General features: G+C 42.1%; 1 protein-coding gene across 1 annotated transcript in view; it reads left to right on the top strand.

The window, feature by feature from the left end:
- Positions 1-23959, top strand: part of plxna3 (plexin A3) — a 169802-nt gene that overhangs the window by 57458 nt on the left and 88385 nt on the right. The window contains exon 4 of the mRNA XM_046870918.1: positions 15626-15766. Within this exon, the coding sequence (XP_046726874.1) occupies positions 15626-15766 (141 nt within the window). The remainder of the gene's footprint in view (positions 1-15625; positions 15767-23959) is intronic.

Below are 23959 nucleotides of genomic sequence, written 5' to 3'. Positions count from 1 at the left end.
TCCATTTCTCTCTCTCTCTCTCTCTCTCTCTCTCTCTCTCTCTCTCTCTTCCTCTGCATTTCTCACTCTTTTTGTTTGTCTGTCTGTCTGTCTGTCTTTCTCTCTTTTTCTGTCTCTCGGATTCTTTTTTCTCTGTCTGTCTCATTCTCTCTCTTTCATAAACACAAATTTCCTCTCCTTCCCTTCTTCCTTCCTTCTCTCTCTCTCTCTCTCTCTCTCTCTCTCTCTCTCACTTTGTTCCCAGGTGTGATTTCGCCCTCTCTCATGTTGAGTGAATGTGATTGTTTTTTGAAATAGAGAGTGATCAGGCGCTCGCTGTTGGCTGAATCTGCTGCACTGTGATTGGCCTGTGGGGTCTCTCACACACACACACACACACACACACACACACACACACACACACGAGTGTTGATTGCAAGGACACTCAGAAACCTCTCCGACATGTACACTTAACCCTCAGATATATACGGCCACGCTTATTTAATCACACCTTTGGTAAACGCAGTATTTTCGGTCCTGATCCGACGGCCTCGGGCCGTTTGTTCCGTCCGCCGCTCAGCCCGAAGCTCGTCCCGTCCTGACGAGGCCCTGAATTAGATCACACGCCTTCCAGATGGCTGCAATTGAATTATTGAGCGGGGACGAAAAAGCAATTCGGGTCAGACGGTGCGACCTGGGACGAGGTGAAATGGTGTGTGGATCTGTGTGTTTTTTTTACTTGAGCTTTGGGGCGAATAAATTGCGTCCAGACCCGAGCGTAAAAGGTCAGCAGTTAGGGTTAGTGTGTTTATAGAGTGATTGAGAGAGCTGAACAAAGAGGAACGGGCATTTCCTCCAGGACAAAACACTTCATTTTGTTTTGGGTTTTTTTGCACCAGAAGTTTCTGAGAAAAAATTGAAAGCTTTTATATGGGTAGCCATTTTTTTATTAGCTTTTTACCTCGGAATCATATGGAAGCTATCGGGAAGGTGGTAATGGCGAGATTTACAAGTGTTTTAACAACATAGGGAAGGATGTCTGTATTTTTCTGACTGACAAAAACGGCTTGTTACATTCCGTCTCGATGACTAAACATTGCTTTCCATTTTTAATGCAATAGACAAAGTATAAATACTACATAAGTGCTTGACTTATGAGCTGGTCAGCTAGCTAAACACCACAAAATGCTAGTTTGCCTGAATTAATATGCACTTTATAACCAAATTAAGTCCCAATTATCTCTTATAATAGCTTGTAAAAGATGTTCCACTGGATTTCAGAGTGTTCCTGTGGAGATTTGTGTTTAACAGGGTTATCTAGCATATCTTCATGGAACAGGTCTTCTAGGTCAAGTCAAGGCTAAATTTCATGCTAGTACATCCAAATTGTGCGCCTCCAACTTTAAGAGTTTGGAGAAGAACCACGTATAGCATATGTAAAAGTCAGGTGTCTCAATACTTTTGACCATATAATGTATGTTGTGTATCTAAAGGGAAAAAAAAGGTTTAGTATTGAAGCAAAGATGAGCACATGAGAGGAGGTTTGCTAGCGGAGTTATCCAGCTTGGTGAAAATGCCACTTGAGGTTTATTAGCGCTTTTCACACCTTTTTCAGGAATTTTGGAATTTTTACCTCAGGAAAGCAGATTTTTTTTTCTCACAGGAAACAAGAAGGCATTACATTTCTCTTGTGATTTTGTATGAATTGCTATCTACGCTAACACTGTTGTTAGTCAGGCAAGCTAGCTTTATGCTAGCTTCTTTGTTGTGCTTTTAATACCCGTGAAAGCAAACTAGCTTGTTAACCCTCACTGATGGTTGTTTTAAGGCAGAATTAGGACCTGTGAAGACCTTCATGCAGGTGTAGAAGGAAATAAGTGTGGAAATGATAAGAAAAATAAAGTGTTTGGGATTAGCTTCGCTTGAGGTAAAAACCCTTTAGATAACCCTTCATCTTTCTCTTTCTGCGACTGGAGGATGAAAGAGAGATGATGTGAACGAGAGAGAGATGTTAGACTTTTTTACTGCTTATGGAAATGGCAGATATTTATCTTCCGCCATATGGACTGTGCGATCGAGCCGAGGTATAACACACGGAAAGCCTGTCATGGAGTTCTGTGTGTCTGAGATGAAGGAGGGAAGGAAAAGGAGGAAATGTGAAAGATAGGGGGATGATTTAGGAAAAGAAACGAGGGAGGAGATGATGAGCGAGAAGGCAAAAGCCACCTGGCTTCTCTCAGTCTGGGGCTAATGATTTTGTCAAGGTTTCAGGTTTCAAGGCCACCAAAGGCCAAGCCAAAGACAATAAACACGGCCTGTCGTAAATTCTAATCAACCCACCACTGTTTATCTGTGGAGCTTGAACCCAGCATGCGGGTTTTATGATTTGTAAATCAGAACAAGACCGGCGTATCTTCATTTGGAATTGAGACGGACGGTTTTTTGGATGCACCTGTTTCGCCATGGGACACCATTTAGTAAGCTTTTATTTGTGGTTTGGTTTTTTGCATCACCATTAAAACCTTCTTCCTTCTTGCGTTGAATTCCTGCTGTTTCTGCGCTGTCTTCAGAGACATGCATGTAATAGACACATGGTGATTTATCAGATGTTTGTCTGATCTAGGACCAATCATCAAGGCCACGCTACACTCTTGTGAGATGTTGCAGGCATCAAGGAATGTTTTCATGATTTTAGACTCTGACTGGAAGCAGCAGATTTGGTTAATATTACGTGCTGAATTGTTAAAATTGTAAAAACTATGGTAAAAACTATGTATTGTGTAAATGTGAAAATGTTTTTTATTCTTAATTTTTGTATGTTTTTATTAAGTCTCTACTCGACCTCACTAACTGGCCAAACACAAGCTTCTGAACAAACTGACGTTAATATACTCTGTATATTGTTCAATATCAGTTTTGTCTTCTGTCGTCCAAGCTAAATCTGTAAGTCTGTACTTTTAAGACCAAATTCCTTGTGTGTGTCAACACACCTGGCCAATAAACCTGATTCTGATTCTTTAGGGCATTTGCTGATTTTCTAATGGACTCTAATGGTGACCTTTGTCTATAAACTCTATTTAAAGGTCTTCGGTCGAATACTCCTGATACTCCAGAGAAAGAGGAAATCACTTATTTGGGGTTAAAAACAGAACCTGTAAGAATAAGAGTCCCCATTAGAGACCCACTGGATTCCATAAAAAAAATCCAACCAATACCTATATTTACATATTAACCCATTAGAAGCCAGTACATTGCTAAGTAGAACTTCTGTTGCCCTTTATTACCCTAATGACCCGGTTTTCCCAACAGAAACGAGCTGTAATTATGCATGAGGGAAATTTGTGGCAGTTTTGTCCACATTAAACAAATAGCAGGCTGGCACTAAATTCAGCCGTCTGCGTCTGAGCCTTGTTAAGCCGAAGGGCACTCCAGCGTAGCGCGAGAGCTATTAATTGTGTTTGCTTTCAAACATGGCGACATGATTGTTGTTTGTCCTTGCTGATACTGTACGTGTGTAATCGTTTGTCTCGGCTGCCGAGTCGGTAAAGAGGCGAGGAACGCCGCTGGTTCCTCCGGATAAACCAGTCCACACTGAAGGTCCGATGTTTGTTCTAATGCGTCGTTATCTCGCCAGAGACTCTCGCTGTTGATTGTTTAATCGTCTGATGCTGCCGTTTGAGCATGTACGTGCGTTCAGGTCTCCAGGCCGAGTTCTTGACTCGAAACTGCTTAGCGACAATTAGTGCAAGTCTACGCCGCGAGGCCCTGCTGCGGCTGAATGGATTTATTTTCCAGCCACTTATCATAACGATTGTGGCCAAGAGCAGACATGACACGGGTAATGTGGGCGCATCACTGAGCTGGCACCTATTCTTTTACTCTTCTCTCAGACACAAACAAGTGGAAATACTCCCCATTTGGCATTATGGTGGTGTGTAAATGGCACTTATAACTGTTTTAGGATTCACACGTAGACGTGTAGACTTCTGGGAAGATGTTCGACTAGATTTTGGAGTGTGTTTGTGAACATTTGTGTTCATCTGCCATAAGGGTGTAAATAAAGTCAGGTACTGATGTGGGTGAGGTCAGGACTCCTGGGGTGCAGTCAGCACTCACATTCATCCCAAAGGTTTGGGTTTCCAAATTCAAGTCAACGCAAAATCTTATTATACTGCATCCAAAGACGTCCTGTTCAATTGTGTGCCTTCAGATTTGTTGTAACAGTTTCGAGAAGAACCACATATGGAAAGGTCTGGTGTCCTAATACGTTTGTCTATATAGTGTGTGAATATAGTGCGTCTTGAATATCCCAATAGCATCCATTAGTGAGGAGTGAAACCTTCTCATTCTGCAGCTGTTGGTACTCTGAGGCTTCGTATTTATACATTTCAACATTTATTTCTATTGAAAATTGTTTGCAAGGGAAAGGTGGTGCTGAGGGTTTAAGGCTTCGGGCTTATAAAGGTACAGAATTGTGTTGAAATCTTAGTGATTGCTGTAGGACCCTTAAGTAAAAGCATCAACCTGATTCACAAGTTGAGGATCTATTTAGCATCCTTTGAAGTTATTCTGATTTCTCCTACCTCCAAACACTGCCCCGACGACTTTGTCTTATTGAACACTTCCACCTTGAGTCACATGTACTTTGTTCTAAGTTTTGTTTTTGTAGAATGGTTTAGGTTCCTCAACCAGCAATGGTCCTTCGTAGATGTATAAGATCTGCTCTTTAGATGGGAAAATGTTCCGGTTTGTGAGGATCTCATGACCTTCTGGTCATTGTCAACCTTATGATGATACAGTTGCCATTTTTTTTACCCTGATGCTGCTGCTCTCACTGTGGTAAAAGTGGACCCAGGATATCTGCTTTAAATCCCTGTGAGGAGTCGAACCAGTGCTGTATGAGATGATTATACTCATCCAGGAGTTCCCCTACTTTCGTCTCTCCTGCTAAGATAAACACAGAAGAGCCACTCTAAACACGATGGCTTGGCTGCTCCGTGTGTGCATGCACGTCTGTTTGTGCATGTCTGCGTGTCATAACGCAAGGACGTGCAAAACCAACATGCAATTTCCTGCACGGTTAAATCCTGGATTAAATGCAGTTTGATGTTCGGTTTGCCTCAGGCTGCAGGGGTTAACAGGCTTAAGAGTGGAATTCAGGACACTTCTTCATTGGCACATTTTTCTTTAATTCAGCTGGAATGTGAACGTTACACTTCAGGAGATCTGGAACGCTTCAGGATCCAGCAGTCTTGGACTCTGTTTGCTCGCTCATTCTATAAGCATGTTGACGTCTCCTTGGCCCAGCCCCAGATTTGGCACCTGGGCAGCAGGTTGGAATGATCACCGGAGCCTGACCGTGCTGCTTTGTGACAAGCGTTTGAAAATGTTCGGCTTTGGTGTGACAGCCGGTCAGAGGCCCGAGTCCAAGTCCCAAAAGACGATGAATGATCTGGCTTTACTCCAGATCTCCTGCGTATTCATTTCACTGCTGCTTCACTTTCTCTTGACCATTTGCTTTAAGAATCGCATGTCCTCACTACAAATAAAACCACTTTGTCTAAATAATTAGTTTGTTTGAAAATCTTCAAGAAACTACTCAAACCCTTTTAAAACATTTAGAAGTGTAGAAAGATCTTAGAAGCTTGTGGGCCAGTAGTAAAAGCACCACTTTGTGTCGATGGGTTAAAGATACATATTGTGGAAGCTCCATTACAGAGAACCAGTGGTGGATAAAGTACACAAACCATGTAATTGAGTTAAAGTAGAGATGCAAATTTGAATTCAGTAAAAGTAAAAGTGTCCCTTTAAACTTTCACTTGAGTAAAAGTACAAAAGTTTTAGCTCTCAAATGTATCCAAAGTACTGATTTATTATAACATAATGTTCCTATTATAATATAATATTCCTATTATCATTTTTATCACAAGACTTTTTTATTAATCAACTTAACGTGAAAAGACTCGAATGTGACTCTCAGCACACTGATCTATTAATAGAATGATATTAATGACTCAAACACTGATTGATTTCTATTACAATCATCATGAACCCAAAACTTTCTTTTAAAAAATCGTGTAAATAAAGCTACATTTGTTGTGGCGAGTTCGAGTCTGCAAAATGTAGTTGAGTAAAAAGTCAAATATTTGACTTTGAAATGTAGTGGTTACAGTAAAAAATCTCCTCAAATGGAAACACTTCAGTAAAGAACGTACAGATACGTAAAAAAGCTAATTAAGTACAAAAACGAATTACATTTACTTCCTCACTGTCCACCACTGAAAAGAATCAAGCATCATGGTAGCTCAGTGGTTAATGCTATGGGTTTCTGATCAGTTCAAGCCCTGGTATGTTCAAGGTGCCACTCTTAACCCATGAATTACCCTGTGCTCAGACCTCAGCTTCCTAAAATCACTGGGATATGCGAAGAATGAATTTCCCTTTGCTGTAAAGTACATGGGACAAATATAAAGCACCTTATTTCATCTTTCTTTGTTATTTTGAATGTAGGCTGGTCACGTTGTGTCTAGGACGTGGATCCATTATACAAATATTGTCTTGTTACAAACGACTCCTGAGAACTTGTTTCGTCAACGTGTCTCCATCTCACAGGCCAGTCACTGTGGTGGAACTGGTGGAGCTCGACATTTCCGACCTGCCCTGTTCGCCCACTCTCCGTTCCGTTTTTCACCATTCCCAAACCCTGTCCAGAACATTGTGTAGCCAGTTTTTTTTTCTCCTCATGCCTACTTAGACACATGGCCAACGTGCTAAAGATGTCTCTGTTCCACCAGACCGCGACGGAATTTTTCGTGTTTTCCAGGCTGTAATTTCGGCGCAAACGGAAATCCCGGCATGAAAATGATAATTGATAGGTGTTTCCTGATGAGAAACATTCCACATATTCCCAACATTGTAATTACTGCATTGTAGAGCTTTAGCATGCTTTGAGGAACCGGAGTTTCAGTGGAGCCATGGCTCTTGAAGGAGGAGATACAGTGGAGGGGGTTTGGAAGAAAACTCATCAATGGTTGAACACTATAGTTGCAAAGGGCGGAAAATTTCTGGTACGTTTTCGGAAACTTTACATGGGAACTTAATCTAGGGAATTTGGGAAATATTCCAAGTTGAAAACTAGGAATTTACATGAGGTTATGGGAATTAATTAGAAATTTCGGAAAATGTATGTAAACTGTATCAAATATAAACATTTAGTTTGGTCGTAAGCTGACATGCGTGCAAACTAATACAGTTTAAAAAAAAATTAGTTTTTACTTTAGAACAATAATAAATATTTCTTAATATCTATTACACAATATTACTGTTGTGTATTTTGATCAAATAAATGCAGGCTTGAAAAGCGAACGAGACTTTTGGCCAGTACTTAAATAAATGTATGTAATATTTATGTAAATTACGCAAATACTCGCCAGATTTTATTTGAATTGTCTTCTGGTGTTCTGTGTGCATGTGATTGATGGATGTGTAGAAATTTAGCTGAAATTACATTACATTTCGAAGATAAGTTCCCTGTTATGGTCACACCTGCAATTTTGTAAAATCACGATTTATTCCAATTAATTCTAATTAATTTCCATAGATATTTCCAAGTCTTGCAGGCATTTTGCAACCTTACTGAACACACACTTATCGAGAAGCAAAAATATTGGTGTAACACATTAACCCGGGAATAATGGAGCAGGTGGCGAAACAAAGGCTTACTGGGAGATATTTACTTAACCTCGTATCCAGCGTCTAGCAATTCGATCACATGATTGGACATTTAGGAATGATCAGAATTCCGGGTGAGCCAAATAGGGTCTCTGCACAGATTGTTAATTTCCTTTAACGATACATTTCCTGTTCCAGCCCCAAACCCCCGAATGACTCGTAAACCTCCAGTCATTCGCCGAATCGGAACACGATCGTGACGTTTCGTGGACTGTTCCCCTGGTGCTGTGAGTGGAACACGTGTGATACAGACACTTCATAATCCCCCCCCACCCTTTTTTTTTTTTTTACCCATGACTCTTAATGCAAGAGGATCCTATTAGCTCGATGTGTACATTCTTGTAAAAGCATTATTCATTCGGAGCAGTCTGTCCACACACACACACACACACACACACACACACAAACACAAAAGAGCACTTAAAGCCCCACAGGTCGCCGGGTGAGGTTGGGTCAGAGGTCAAGGAACGGCGGGTAAGGTTTCTGAAGGTGCAGCGGAAGAGTTTTTTTTTTTTTTTTTTGTGTGTGTTCGGATTGAGACGAAGCAGGTGGTGAAGGTGCGAGGAAGGAACGAAGCCTCAGCGCCTGGGCTTTTTCTCCTCCCCTTTAGCCCCATCTGAGGAAACGGGATAAGGGCTTTAATCGAATCACACACACACACGCCTTTTGTTCACTTTCCGACATCTTTGTCTTCTAAAAGGATGAATTTGGAGCTTTTGACCTCGTTTTCCAGGCGGGAGAGAGAGAGAGAGAAGAGCTTGTTCTTCACCAAGCCCAAGCCCCTCACTCTCACCACCCTCACCACCACCCCTGCTGTTCTGCTCTTTAATGTAAAATCGATTATCCTTGACATGAAAGAGTAGCCCACTTTTTCAACACAAGCGTTTTTTAAACGCATCGGATCAGAAAACAATGCAATAACAATTTTTTTGCCCCGACATGCTGAAGGAGAACGAATTCTTCTCCTCCTCTCGCACCTCGAACGCTGTGCGCTGTGGGGTGATGAGTTGCTGAGGGCAACAAGCTATAACTGATATATAGCGGTGCTGAGGGTTAGTCAAACCAGCCTGAGCTTCTGGATGCGTGTGTGTGTATGTTTTGCATAAACAACAACAGCAGCTTCAGCATCTTCAGTAGCACCACACACTCAGAGCATTAAGCATGAATCGTAGGCGGAGCTTCACCCTTCCACCATATGGTAGAACCTGCTGGAACGTCTTCGCCCGAGCGTGATGGAGCCGAGGGAACATCGTGAATATAGTAATGTACTGGAGATTTATCACACTAACAACCAAATGTTGTCTGGAACATCAAACAGAAAAATAAAAAAAAAAAATAAAATAAAAAACAAGCAGCAGCACCATGAATAAGCATTAGACTCGTCATAATCATGCTGCTTTTGTCACTAGGGTCTGATTGCCGTTTGCAAACGTGTGATGTTTCCATGGAAACGGATTATACCAGAGTGCGCTGAAATGGGGGGTGAGGGGTAAGGGGGTATGCTATGCCTCTGCATCATATGTATAACATTTCAGAAAGGGAACGAGTGATGGAATATGGATGATGACTATTATTAATCCAGTGCTGAAGAAAAGTCTGAATTATATGGACTTGATTTGGACATGAGCTTAATTTCTGCAATTTCTTCTACAGTTTCTTGTCCAAAAAAAGTCTCCTCCGCAAACGAAAAAGAAATGACGAACAAATAAATAATACTCTCGGTATAATCTTGTGAGCCAAACATCTAGCTTTCGCTTTAGATGTGGCTGAGATCCGTCTCGCTCAAAGCAAGAAGACGTCTGATTGACAAAAGGGGAGGAGCATATGGGAAGGGGTGCACGGCCACCCCAATGGCCACCCCAGTCGTAATTGCATGCTTACGCATACATACTTTATATACAGTTATATAGTCTCTGAGTTACGATGGTTCGACTTTCCCGATCTTTCGAAGGCGATAGCGATACGCAAAAATTGGAAGAATATCTACATTTTCGCACGCCAATTTTCTCCTTTTGCACTCGGGGTCACCGGACACTAAAACTGCTGTATGCGTACATGCTGCATAGTTTAAACATTACAGTAGCGTAAATTGCGTTATCAATATTTGAAGTTTGGACGAGTGCCATGTTTGTTTGCATGATGATCTTTTCTCTGCCACCCCAGAGTAACCCCTGGCCCTGGCCTGGCCACACCTATGAACAATCCCATGCTGTGCAATTTCTTATGTTCCCTTGCTACAAAATACTCCAAAAAAAAACAATAATCCGATATTGCAGCCATGTTAAACACAGTTTTAATTCCGCCCATCAGTAGTACACAGTGTACATGCTTTCTATGTTTGTAAAGCCAGATTCAGACTATAATGATATTCTTGAACAAATATTTTCTTCCTCCTTTCTTTCCTTCTTGTGGGAACCACCACAGTGACTAGAATATGTGTATAACCGGAATATGACCTCCTCCTTTAGAAACGAGTTTTGAGCCGAAGCCAGTGACAGGATTGTACTGCACTGCGTTGCATTGCGTTGTTTTTTTCCCCATCTCTTTGAAAGGATCTTTATAAGTGTGTTGGGGAGGAAAATGTAAGATTAAAGAAGTACGGAATTACAGGGCGATTTTTCTTACATACCCTCAGTACGATAACAAGATAACGAGCTTCCTGCTATGAATCATCGTCCCTGATTCAATAAAAAAACAAGCCTTCACTGCGATCGTATTAAAACCGATTCGATGGTGATCCCCGGATTTACTCTTCTTCTGCCTTTTTAAAAGCCACAGATCTCTCAAATTCGAATCCTAATCCAGAAATGTTCGTATATATCACGATATCTTATAAAATGACCCAGAAATGGATACGGGATGTGTTTTCTGTATCCATGGGAAGGTTGTATTTGTAATTGATGATGTGCTCATGGGTGTCACATGGTCTCGGAGTGATTACAGAGGAGCTCATCTTCCGTAATGGTGGTACATAATCCAATTTTCAGACTGCTGTATGTCCGTCCATCATTGTGACTCGTTTGTAGAATTCTTTTGCCCTTCCACCCCATTGAAACAAAACCCCCTTTCCCCTCCCTTCCTCTGTCGTCTTTTGTTTTCCTTTACCTCCGCCTCAGAGAAATGGAGCTCTCCCAGAGAAAGTCCATTCAGCTGGACCGGTCGGGGATCTGGCTGGAAAGTCAGCACAGCATGGATCCCTTATAATCCCTTCAGTCTCTCATAATCACACACACAATCGTTTGTCCGTCCAGTTCTTACAGACGCCACATATCACATTAATCTCCTCCCAGTTTTTCTGGAATATCTCGACGCCAATGTTTTTCGCAGCGTTCTAAAACGTCGGACAGTCCAGATATCTCTGTGATAAACTGTTCCAATAGAGTTTCTTGCATGTCTCCTTCAAAAGGAGAAACTTTGTATGAACTGCCCCTGCTCTTGACTTCTAATATTTCATTGCAGCAGCGCCTGAGCTCAACGTCCTCTCCGTTCTTCATTAATCAGCACCGAAGATCTCGAATGCAAAAATCGGTTTATACTGAATACAATCATTCCGGCTTTCATGGCCCCGTGCTTTTGTTCATACAAACTCCCTAATTTGATCACAAGGAGCAGCCCACAATAAAGGAAGGCCTTCCCACTGTACACCGGATGAGAAGAAAAGAGAGAGGGATGGGGTGGTGGAGGGTGAACAAGAGGAAAGAATGAACTTCAGAGCCACTTAAGGAGCTCCTTTTATTCGGCTCTTGATTCAAAACCTCGGCGAGGGTTTCAAAATCGATACGAATCAGGCATTCCAAACAAACAAAAAAATGGCCTCCATCGTTCCATTTTCTCTTTGCTCACAAAACCCAACCCTTGGATCAATGAGGGCAAAACTGGCCTATGAGCAAATCCATCCAGCTTTTCGGTCTCCACACTGAGCTAATTAATAGATAGATCGGCCGATGCAGTTACCTTGGCACCCTTAAGAGTGCTGTGGAAGACGAAAGTGGGCGAAAGTACTATTTATCTAAATTCCAATTACCCTCATGTGCACTGTTTTGATGTTGCAGTTGGGTCAGTGCTCAGCAGGCAGAGCAAGATCTTTGCATTTCAAACACTTGAGGGAGAAAAGTTCGAGAGAGAGAGAGTAATGACTAATGAGTAATGTGTGTGTATATGCAGGTTTAAACTTAGGGATTTGCTGTTCGTCTAGCTATTGTCTAGCAGAATCTGATCTAAAGTACTCATGATCTTGAACTAGTACACAATTTACACATAGTACAAATCTGGATCCTCTATTTGCATTGTGTGCAAATAGAGGATCCAGATTTGTCCAGATTTGTACTATGTGTAAATTGTGTACTAGTTCTGTAGCCAGACAGATGTTAAAGTCGCTATTTATTGTTCTACAAGCTTGTATCCTAGATTGTATTTCAGTCTCTTGCTATATTCTTGGTTCCTTCTAAACTTCTTTGTTCTCTAACGGTGATTAGGGCCCCAGTAATGATACTTTTCCCATCCTGTATGGTTAGGGTACACTGGGGTTAACTGGTTTCACCACAGCACAAGTTTTTCAAGGTAACATCATCTTCGAGATTTGCTCTTTACAAAAAAGTACTTTATTTATCTACATTTCCACACCATCAACTTCAAAATGGTCCCCTTGCACAGTAATACAGCCCCCAGTGTTCTTCTGGAACTTTTCCTGGAAGTCTTCTTTTCGAAGCGGGTCAAGCTCCTTCTGCGTTTCGCGCCCGATCACTACGGTGTCAAAATGCAGACCTTTTAGAGGGCGAGAAACTCGTGTGTGAGGAGGAGCTCTGGAACAAGGTGTTCTAACTTGCTGTCCATGATAAAATTGCAGACGTGGTCAGAATAGGGGAAGATGTCTTTTGACTTGATGATGGTCGGTGCTCCCTGTGACTGTGTGCATACTTGTGCTGTCATCTGTTGGCGTGTTACAAAACTAGTCTCGAAACCTTTTGAAATTGCCTCGTATCCTTTGCTGCCATTTAAAAAGGTGTGAAATATCAAAAGAAGATAAAAACTTTTAATGGTTAAAAATGGGTGGCTCAGTTGAAGGTCATGAGTTCAACCAGATGCCACTGCTGGACCCTCAATCCTTTTAGATGGCTTCTGCGTTTTTAATGTTCTAATATTTGAGATCTAACTCAGGAAACGGTATTAATTGTTGTTGGTGTGTTAGAACATGTGTAGAAGTTCTCCAGCACAAGGGTTTTCCCAGGGCAACTTACACTTATCAGTTCTACAGCTGAGTAATGGAGATTTAAGAGCCTTGCTTAAGGGCACAACAGTGGCAGCTTGGTGGTGATGGAATTTGAACCCATGACCTTCCGATCAAAAGTCTAACATCATATCCACTAATCTCCCACTTCCACCAGATGGATAAAACCTGGTCTGATGAAACCAGTTCCAACTTCTGCAGCAGGTACTGTGTAACTATTTAGAGCAGAAAGGCAGGATGAAGGCTGGCACTTTTCTTGCGAGTGCAGCTGTGCCTGGCTTGTGTCAGGATGGCAGGCTATTTTGTTTAACCAGACCACTCTAGAGTGAGAAGCTTCTCTGTTTTGACTTGCCCTAAGCGCTGGTTGTTTGGTGTCAAGACACTGGCTTAAGTGCACTTGGAGACAAGCTCTGGCCCGTTTTGCCGTTTTGTTTTGTTTTGGGGTTTTTTTCCTCCCCATAAATGGAAGAGTTGATGAGCTGAGAGCCGTGCAGGTCACGCTGGATGACCCAGAGAGCCTGCTTGCGTTTTTGGAGAGATCTTCCACACTGACTCACACTTTTAAAGGTGATGTAGGCGCCATCATCGCGGGGCATATAGCGTCACTGTTTTTACGCTACGCTGCTCCCCTTTTAGCCGCCCCTTGTTTGTTGCTCAAGTCGGCCTTTTGTGGCATCGGGATCAGTTTACAGACGCGTTCACTTTCCCAGACTTGAAAAATGCAGATGGGAGCCTTTGGAGATAAAACGAAGTGATAAGCCGTCACCGACGGCTGCCAATGCACAACACTACAGCTGGTGCTGCATGCATTGACAAACTGCGGCTCGAGTCCGTCATCTTCCAGAACCTTCTGTCCCGCTGCTGCCTGACTCACGCGCTCCCGCTTGGCCACAGATTTCTGACACCCAATATGGCAGCCTTTGACTAATTGACGCCACCTTGTCAACCCTAATTAACAGGCTAACGATGTTTTTCACTTCGGCCAACCCAGATATTTAAAAGGCCCAAACTCTGCAGGATCACAGCTGCTCCCTGCCTTCTTTCCTCTTCGTTGCGATTTTTTTTTACGTCTTTGTTTCCACTTCGGAATTAATGTGCGTTAGTTAGACTCTTATTTCCGTCTCTTGTCACTTCCCTGTCACTGTTGATGAGGACACATTTGCTGGCTGCTTTTTTTAAATACATTTTTATTATTACCCGCAGAAATAGGTGAGCTCTTTGCTTATTTATTTATTTATTTTTTTACGATAATTCAAAGACGGTTTGCGTTCGTTCTGAGCATGCTCACTACGCAAATTATCGCTGTAAGGAAACAGAGCGAATGTCACTAATGATGAAGCAGCAGGGGCTCGAGAGCCGGCGTGTGTTTACCGAGGTGCCTGCTCGTGTGCCCGTATGGGTACGCCGTCATTAAAACCTAATTGATTTTCCGTTTTCTGTTCGATGACGGAAAAGAAAAAAAACGCGTCCCGAATTTGCGTTTGTCAGTAAATAGTAATCCGAGTTGGTGCTGTTGGCATACGTCTTTTCTGAGCTCTGCCTTTCTGAACTTCTCTTTCTGAAGCTCTTTTTCTGGGTCAGCGGCAAAGAAGCACACACACTACTCCGTAGAACGGCGGGCCAATTAGAATCCTCCGGAATACCACATCTGTCAGTAAAGCGTCAAAAAACAAAAACACCAGCAGCAGGATCCTGTGTGAAAATGCAGTATATCAGAGTGTCAACATAAAACAATCGCCCGCTGCTATTTTTATACAAATTTTATTTCATTTGCAGTTATTAGGAAATAAGAGACTCGGCTTGTGCTGTTAGAGGGAAATCAACTCAATCCGGTGCATCCTGCATCCGTGTTTTATTCCTGGATACAACAGCAATATATATATATATATCGGGATATTTCTTATTTTAGGAATTGGATATAATCTGTAGGAACGCTGTCATTAGGAACACACCACCATATGCAAACCTTAATAAAAATATAAATAAAGAGTAATAAATAAAATAATAGTTAATAATTATTAATAATAGTTAATGCGATCGGCATTGGCATAAATTCTCTATCTAGAGTTCGGAATCTAAACTCGCGAAACAACGGCCATGAATCTTGTGTGAATAATTTTTTTGTCTGAATCTGTATTTATTTATTTATTTATTTTTTAAATAAAAGCACGATTTCGTACTTTTTACCCGATTTTGTTTACATGCAACATCATTTTGTCATTCACAATCACCCCTTTACTCTCTGCCCTGTTTTTGCCTTGAATTGACACTGGAGACTAAAAAAGCATCGTCACGCTAAATATGATTTGGGTGTAAATTAGCTCTGTTTATCGGTAAAACTCTGGCGATACGATACGTATCGCGATACAAGGGATGCGATACTGTAAGCAAGGCGATATGCATTAGGATATTTTTTTAATTTAGGAAATCTGTCATTAAGAACACACCATCATATGCAAACCTAAGCACAACAATAATAATAATAATTCAACCAGAACACAATGGGATCTGCATTTGCGTTAATTTTCTATCTAGAGTTTGACTTATAAACTCAAACTATATATATATACTGGCGTGTATCGATGTATTCTCACACCCTCATTTTAAATGCTGATTTTTTTTTTTTAAGCATTTAGAAGAAAGAACATAACTTCTAATTTGTAAGTTTTTCCTCTTTGCTTCTTTCAGATTCGAGTGGATGGCGCGTCTCCGTCGGCCCAGAACGTGCTGCTGTACGAGACGGTCACGGTGGTGGAGGGAAGCCCGATCCTGCGTGACATGGTGTTCAGTCCGGATTATCAGTACACATACTTGCTAAGTGACAAACAGGTAAACATCTGCACATCTGGACCATGGTGAACTATTTTTAATAGGAATTTCTGGAAATTATTGAGAGGCATTTACAAATTTAGGAGACTGACCCACCTCAGGTACAGCTCCACATGTGTGAAGTTTGTAGCTGAGAGTCAGATCATATGAACAGTCCGGGTTTATTCTGTTTTACAACAGCACTCTGAATCCTTTTTTTTTAATTTTTTTTAAAGCATCATACTTTTTATCTATTTATAATTACATGGAGCATCGGTTTGTCTTATTGCTTAGTTTTTAACTAGAGGTCGACTGGATTTTATCGATAGCGAGTTTTCGTCAGTGTTTTGCCTCTAGAGGCCGCTCTCATAATGGCGGCAGAACAGAAAAACTATCGGTATGGTTTTTCTTTGCCAATAGTTTCAGCGATTAACTATCGATGACGCTCTTCAGTTTTAACTGTTGTACACAACTGCCGTTCCGTTCTCTTCGGCCTGGATTGATCACAACGTGCTGACACCGAAGACTCCTAACAAAGAAAAAAGCATCACTGGGGCCAAATTCTAGATCACTGGTTAACGTTAGCGTGGATCAGAAGGTCATGAGTTCAAATCCCAGCACCAGCAAGCTGCCACTGCTGGGCCCTTGAGCAAGGCTCTTAACCCTCACCTGCCCAGATGCGTAGATAACATTTTTGCATGTAAATGACATTCATACACCTGAGCCGTTGAGGGTTAAGGGCCTTGCTAGTCATGGTAGGATCTGAACTGACAACCTTCTGATCAGAAATCCAACATCTTAAACCCTGATCTAGTCTGGATAAGATCAGACGTGACGAACGCTTTTATTTTCTGGTTTAAATTTTATGAATATAATCAATTTTCCCGCATGATTTACAGTTTTGTGGTTCGCTAATAATTTATTCGTGAGCAGGAAAACATTTGTTCTGCGCCATGAAGACGCAAAGAATAAAGACGCATTTGTCATGCATCCCAGCTCCAACTACCCCCTTCACCCCATCCACCCCCATCCACCCCCCATTCACCCCCTTCACCCAAGTCAAGCTTTTTTTTTTTCCGAAAGCGGAATCTGGGCTACGTTGTTTTAACATCTGCGCTACAGATCCGAAGCGTCGCATGTGTTTGAATGAGTGTGAATGGGAGCCCCAGCTGGTGGTCCAAACAAGACTAGTCTCCCTCTTCTCGCGAGACGAGAAAAGACACTTCACCCGAGTACAGCTGCGGAGAGAACGATTCCGTCGTCTTTTCTTCAGGGTTTGTGTTCAAAACCCCATTATTCCTCTCGATGCTCTGTTGCTTATTCGCACATCTGGCGCATCGTACATGGTTCTGAAAGACGTGACCGCCGATCGTCGGAGGGGGACGCGAGCGAAACATGGAGGACGTTGACATTTTCCTTGCGTGGACGCCTTGAGCCGGGCTAATATTTAGAGATTATTGTGAGCTTGAGGAAATCAAAGCGCTGAAACCCAATTTTTCCTCTTTCGGTGTATAGTGCATGCACAGGCCATGAAGGAGCAGTTATCATTAGTGAGGATTTATAACGAAGATGTCAACGCATCGACTCGCCGTGAGCACAAGAGCGACAGCCGGAGACGAGATTTGTACAGAAACAACATCTGCATGGAGTGATGCAGCATGTTACTATTTTCATAATTTACATTTATGGCATTTGGCAGATGCCCTCATTTACAGTGACTTACATTTATCTCATTTTTCTTATACAAATGAGCAGTTGAGGGTTAAGGGCCTTGCTGAAGGACCCAGAACTGGCAGCTTGGCGGCGCTAGGCCTTGAAACCCTGACCTTCTGATCAGGAACACAAAGCTGTGTTTTTTTTTAAATTTATTTTAACCCTCACATCTTGTCTCCATTTACAGTTATAATAACCTCCACTTCTCTGGGAAGATGTTCCACCAGATTCTGTGGAGGTTTGTGACTTTCAGCCACAAGGATGTGTGTTATTAAAGTCAGGTACTGATGTAGGTGAGGAGGAAAAATCCATCCCAAAGGTGTTCGAAAGCTCTAAAGTAGATCTTCCACAATCTTCCAACTTATATAAAGCAGATCTTCATGGAGCTGGAGCTTTGTGCACAGGAGCATTGTCCTGCTCGAACAGGTTTGCGTCTTCTGGTTCGAAGCTTTTGGATGACGGTTTGGAACCAATGTGGCTGTAAAAAGTACTTTTGTTGTATGTTTGTAGCTAAAACTCGCCAAATCCTTCAGGATCTGCTACCAGTTGGTTTCTAGCTTGTCCTATATATATAAAATGGTGTGACTCCAACTTTTGGTTGATTGTTTGGTGAAGAACCACATATGGCTGGAAAAACCCGGTGTGTCCCAATACTTTAGCCGAATAAATCTTTTTTTATCCATTTGTGAAGCTTCTGAAGCACTGACACTGGAGACTCCTTCCATCCTTTCTTCAAAGTCCTCTTTTAATGGTTTTTTTTTTTTTGTATTTTACTTTAGATCACTTTAGACATTCTTGTGTAAGATGTTTAGTACAGAAATGACTGAGCGAATCAGCTGATGGAAAACATCTTATTCAACAGCATCTGACCAATCAGAACTCGAACTTCAACATCAGCTCCGTGGTTGAATGTTGAAGCTGTACTTTCGCCACACCGTCGTACCTGAGCGTCCTTTAGAGAAAAAAAGAAGTGAAAATCGGTCTGGTGTTTCACCATCGTTGGAGTTGCTGGTGGAAAAAAAGCTCCTCCAGTCAGCTCCAGCTATTGATGTTTGTGTGAAGGATTGAGATGCTCGATGCTCGATGCTCTGTGCATTAAAGCGACGATCGATCGCGTGTTCAGCGCTGATTAAAAGCTTTACGTTTGGATCATAAGTGTCCGTCGATGTCTCTGGAACCTAAAGACGTTAGTTGCAATAAGGCTTCGTTCGGAAAGGGGGGGGGGTTAAACCACTCTGCTGTGATTAAGGATCTGATGGTGTTTCGAGTGAAGAAGACACAATGGCTGATAACGTTCCAGTTGGTTTCCTTTCAGTGCTCGCAATCTGCCCGCTGCCAAAGGCTGCCGGTAAACGAGACGAACGCCGGTTTTATACCCACCTAAACTGTAATTATGGAACAACTGGCAGCGTGTGTGACTCGTAAAACACGTTCCTAAATCCATTAGATAGACTTGAGTAAACTTTATTTTCAGACGTGTTTAGTTACCGTTAGTTATCGTTAGCACCGGTGAAGGAGGCATGGCCTGTGTTCCTGACCTCGTCATTGAGGGCATCAAGGTGGTGAGACATGAAGTAAAAAAAAAAAGGCGTGGCCTTGGTGCTTTTAGGTTCAGTGAAGGAGGTGTGGCCACTGTGGTCTCATGTTTGGTCAAAGGAGGCGTGGCCTTTCACGTTCAGCCTAGCTTTTTTGCTCTCATGTTCAGCAAAGTAGGCGTGACCTGTGTTTTCAGGTTCTGTGAAGGAGGCGTGGCCACTGAGGTCTTATGTTTGGTGAAAGGAGGCTCGGATTATGTGCTCTTGCATTCAGTTTAAGGTGGTGTGGCCTCTGTGCTGTAATATTTGGCAAGGGGGCCGTGGCCTTGGTGCTCTCAGGTCCTGTGAAGTAGGCGTGACCTCGGTGCTCTTATGTTCAGTGAAGGAGGCGTGGCATTTCAGGTTTCAGGTTCTATGAAGTAGGCGTGGCATTTGTGCTGATGTTTGAGCTAAAACGGCATGGCGTGTGTGAGGTATGTCCTGTATGTTCTCAGGTCCACGTAAGGTGTGACCGCTTTCCATATTGGTAACCCTGGAGGAGGTGTGGCCTCTATGCTGTCTGGTTTTGGGTACGGTGGTGTGGTCTCTTTCCATATCTGTGTCCCTGAAGAAGGCGTGGCCTCTATCCTCTCAGGTTAATGGAAGGCAGCATTGACTTTATACCTGTCAATCATCACCTTTTAAAGAAGAACCAAAATCCTGCCATGTTTCCGATACAGAATCACACTGTATATCTCCACGTCATGCATATGTACATATTCATATAACTCCAGTCCAATCACGTTGAGGTGGGAGGAGTGAGGAGGTCAGTCCGATCAGCCGAGCGTGCCGTTATTCCGTATTTACTTCCGTCCTCGTTCGGCAGGAAGGCGACGACCGGCTGCGAGATATAAAATATGAAATATTAAAGATGAAGTGAATGACAGCGGTTCAATAATTGATGTGCCACACCGAGTGACAAATTTGAATATTTCATTAGCAGCAGGTGCGCGGGCGGGTGAAGGGTCACGTTTGCTCACCGAGCGCTCTCGATGCGTTTGTTACGCTCGGCGAACGGCGAGGACGTTTCCAATTCTGCCGTCTTGCTGAACGGAAGCCGAGAACAAAAGGATGAGCTCGTCACTCGGAGTGGATACCGAACCCTCCTGCTTAACCTTTCAGTGATGCATCAGACTCGCAGATCGAGTCAAGCGCTGGGATGTTCTGGTGTGTTTATTTGTGCATGTGGGGGTGTGTAGGAAAAGAGAAGGGAAAAAAAAAACCTGGACTGGAGGCAACAGATTATAAAACGGTGTATTTATGCTTGGCTGCATGGCAGAATAAATTAGCATAAAGCCGCAATCTTGCTACACCTCGCCCACCCTCAGTCACACACAAACACACACACACACACACACACACACACACACACACTTTTTCCTCTTCACATTCTTAGACACACAGCTGTAGAGCTATCAGCTGCTCCTCGGCACTTGAAAGCCACGGCCCTGTCCCTTTTGGGTGGGATTGTTTATTCCATGCTCTGGTTTTTCTCACTGCGGCGTCTAATCTCGGCTCCGATCAAAGGCGAGTCTGGGGCTCTCGAACACCGTTGGAGAAACCAGACACTTTTGTGTTTCGCCGCCAAGTCTAACCCTGATACTGTACACAATACGTCCACGGCCTTATTTATCTGGACTGGGGATTTATCTGTTCTGTAAATAAATAAATAAATACATGCATTCATTAAAGCATGTTATTTGAATATGCAAATCAAATATGCAAATGTTTCTTCTTTTGTCTCTCTGTGTTTGCTGCAACTCCTATGTCTGGTAATGGCTATCGAGTTCTTCTAACGTTCCCCAGATTTCCTTCAGGTTCTTTGACTCTCAAAAAAACATGTCGCTCGGTAGATCGGACACGATCACCCTCTCTTTACAGGGAACGTCGTGTCCTGGTGATGGACTGGCATCCCATCCAGGGTGTAGTCCAGCACACGCCCAGTTTTCCCAGCATAGCGTTTGGATATGCCGCAACTCAATACGCTTGCCTCTCATGTGGAATTCATGACTCATTGGGGTCATATTCATCTTCTCAAAGGTGAACCAAAGATGGCAACACCCAGATCCCATACTTCATAGAGGTTTGCTGAAGACATTCCAGATTTTCCTGACTGCAGACCTCCCTGAGTGTGTATCATGGAGGTAATCTGGGATTGTGTTTGAATTATAACCACACTATAAAAAAAAGATGGGTTAATGTTTTCCCGTGAATTCCTTGCGCTATTTTGGGAAGTGGCTAATGGTTGTATTGCGTAAGGTTGTAAGTTCAAATCCCCGGTACCATCAAAGCTTCCAAAGCCCAAAATATTGCACTGAAACTCCACTGTCTCCAAGGGACCAACTGGGGCTGTGATGTTACATCAAATGATCAACCAGTCATGATCTAAGTACAGGTCGTCCCCTGGGTTTACGATTTTTCGATCTTACAATGGCAATAGCGATACCACAACATTTGTACAAATATTTTACGTCCCGAGCAGCAGGCAAGGCAATGAATTTAGGTTTCAAAGTGAATATTAAGTTTTATTTGATCAAATAGTTAAAGGTGAGAAAACCAAATTTACACTATTGTACCAATTGCACATTATGCATCGTTGTGATTTGGGCACATACAGTACTTATCCGTATACCTCCTACATACAGGTAGTCCCTGAGTTAGGATGGTTCAACTTACCATTTTTCGATCTTACGATGACGATAGCGATACAAAAATATATTTTTTTAATGTTGACATTTTTGCGTGGCTTTTTATTTTCCGAAACAATACTTTGTGGCACTGATGTACGCATCTCGCACATTGTGAGAAGAGTTCAGTTGTCTCGTTTATACATTAGGGTACTGTAAATTGGTTTGTTTTAGGGTACTGTAAATTGTTTATAAAAATAAAGTACTGTAAATTGTTTATATATTACAGAACTGTAAAATGGCTCTGTTTGGCTAAATTATGTACTGTAAATTGTTATAAAAACGACAGTACACTACCCCACACTGATCTTTCTTTAAGACTTCTGGGTAGGCTAGGCCATGTCTTGCCTTACGGTATTTTCATCTCTACCTGTATTTCGAAAATTTGCTTCCGAACTCAAAAATTCCTCCAACGATTGGCCCGTGATCATTGGCTCCTCTCATTCATGCTGATGTTTCAATCCTTTTATTAGGGAACCGTGATCACCCATGTAACCCTGAAGTTTTTAATCCGTCGTCATCCGATTCACCGGCGCGTGCGAGACGCTTTAAAACAAAGCGCGCCGGTGACCTTTTGCAGCCGGCGGCCGGTAATTATCCGTTCACCATTGATTTCACGTTGCCGCACGTCGACAAATGAGGTTGGATCAGTTAAGATCTGACGCTTGTTTGCCCACTCTATTGACTGCACATACCACTGCTGATAACGCAGCCATGTTCAAACAAATACTAACATACCCACGCGCGCGCACACACACACACACACACACACACATACACACACAATAACATTATTCATGTAATTCCCATCCCAGTCCTCCCACTCTCGCCTTATATAAGCTACGGTTCGTAGCTTGGCTGCCTGCTCATGCATTTTTAAATCCAAACTTATGAAGTATGAAACTTTCAGCTCTTCTACTCCGGGATCTGTTCGCTCTTCTGGCAACTAACCTCCTGATCCCAGGGTCTGGAGAATTGATGATGTTTTGTGCCGAACGCTGAGCTAAACTTTGAATCTTCTCAACCTGGCCTTCTTTCATTCAGGAACGGTTCATGTTTCCACCAGTTTAAACCCCAAACCATTGTGTGAGTCGATCGTTTGGTATTCAGTAAAACGCTGCACCAGTAACTACAAGTCATATTTTTTATAAATTCTTGCTTTGTTTTTTTTATGCTTTTTTTGACTGAAGTGTTTATCAGGGTTTATTGGTGCCTGATGAAACGTCGCTTATCCCCCAAAAAAACATGTCACCATTTTGAGAAGAAAATATAGCACAGTCTGAATTCAAACCCTTTCAGCTCATTTGGTGTAAGTGACCTAAAAAAAAAAAAGCATCTAAATATAAGAATTAAATGCGTTATTTAATTCAATTTTATTTAAGTCAAGTGCAGTAAGATGATCCCACCTGGTACAATTTCTTAAAATAAAAAAACATATCTAGGCTTTATAAAAAGAACAAAATGTCTTAAGCATTAAAACTGTTTTTCCAAGCAGCCAATTTTAGTCTCATTAACTAAAAACTTTTGTTGATTTATTTATTTTTTTAAATGGTTTGTTTTTCCTAATTTTTGTGAAAAGATCTTAAAACCAGAGAACAAGCGAATTCATCATAATGTCTCGAAATGAAAGAAAACATTGAAACAAAAATTCATTCAGATGTCTTGTACACAGTAGTTACGATGCAAAAACTACGCAAAACCATCACTTTGTGATTCTCGAAATACTTACACTTATTGCAACATAAAACATTCTTGAATGTATTTTGCCATTTACCGAACACGAAGATCTTCAACATCAAACTACACAACACTTTTTAGTAAAAACAGAACAAGATAAAACTAAATATAAGCAGTACTGGATAACGTTTGCAGACTCTTATTTGTTATCAGGTTGTAAATAAATGTGTTGGTGTCGACATTGGAATAAATAATACAAAGGAACAAGTCCTAAGTGTGATTATTGAGCTTTTTTTTTTTTTTTGCTGTAAGTCTCGAAAGCTTTGCTTACCGTCTCAGCACGCAAAAGCGACCTGAGCTATGCAGAGAAACGTGGTACAAACCTCTGATCGGTTGTCACAAACGAGGCGTATTAAAGCCGATTCGTTCTAAGATATGTGACTAAGTTGATCAGCAGCAATCTCCTTTTTACGCTCGTGATGTTTCACTGCAGCTCTCTTGAGATGGAAACTTGTGAGGTTGTGACGTTGCTTCTTTCAGGCTTGGATGTGAATTCAATTAGT

This window comes from Silurus meridionalis, chromosome 17 (genome assembly GCF_014805685.1).
Source record: "Silurus meridionalis isolate SWU-2019-XX chromosome 17, ASM1480568v1, whole genome shotgun sequence".
In the NCBI taxonomy this organism is placed as follows: Eukaryota; Metazoa; Chordata; class Actinopteri; order Siluriformes; family Siluridae; genus Silurus; species Silurus meridionalis.
This window is presented reverse-complemented; position numbering and strand designations above follow the sequence as displayed.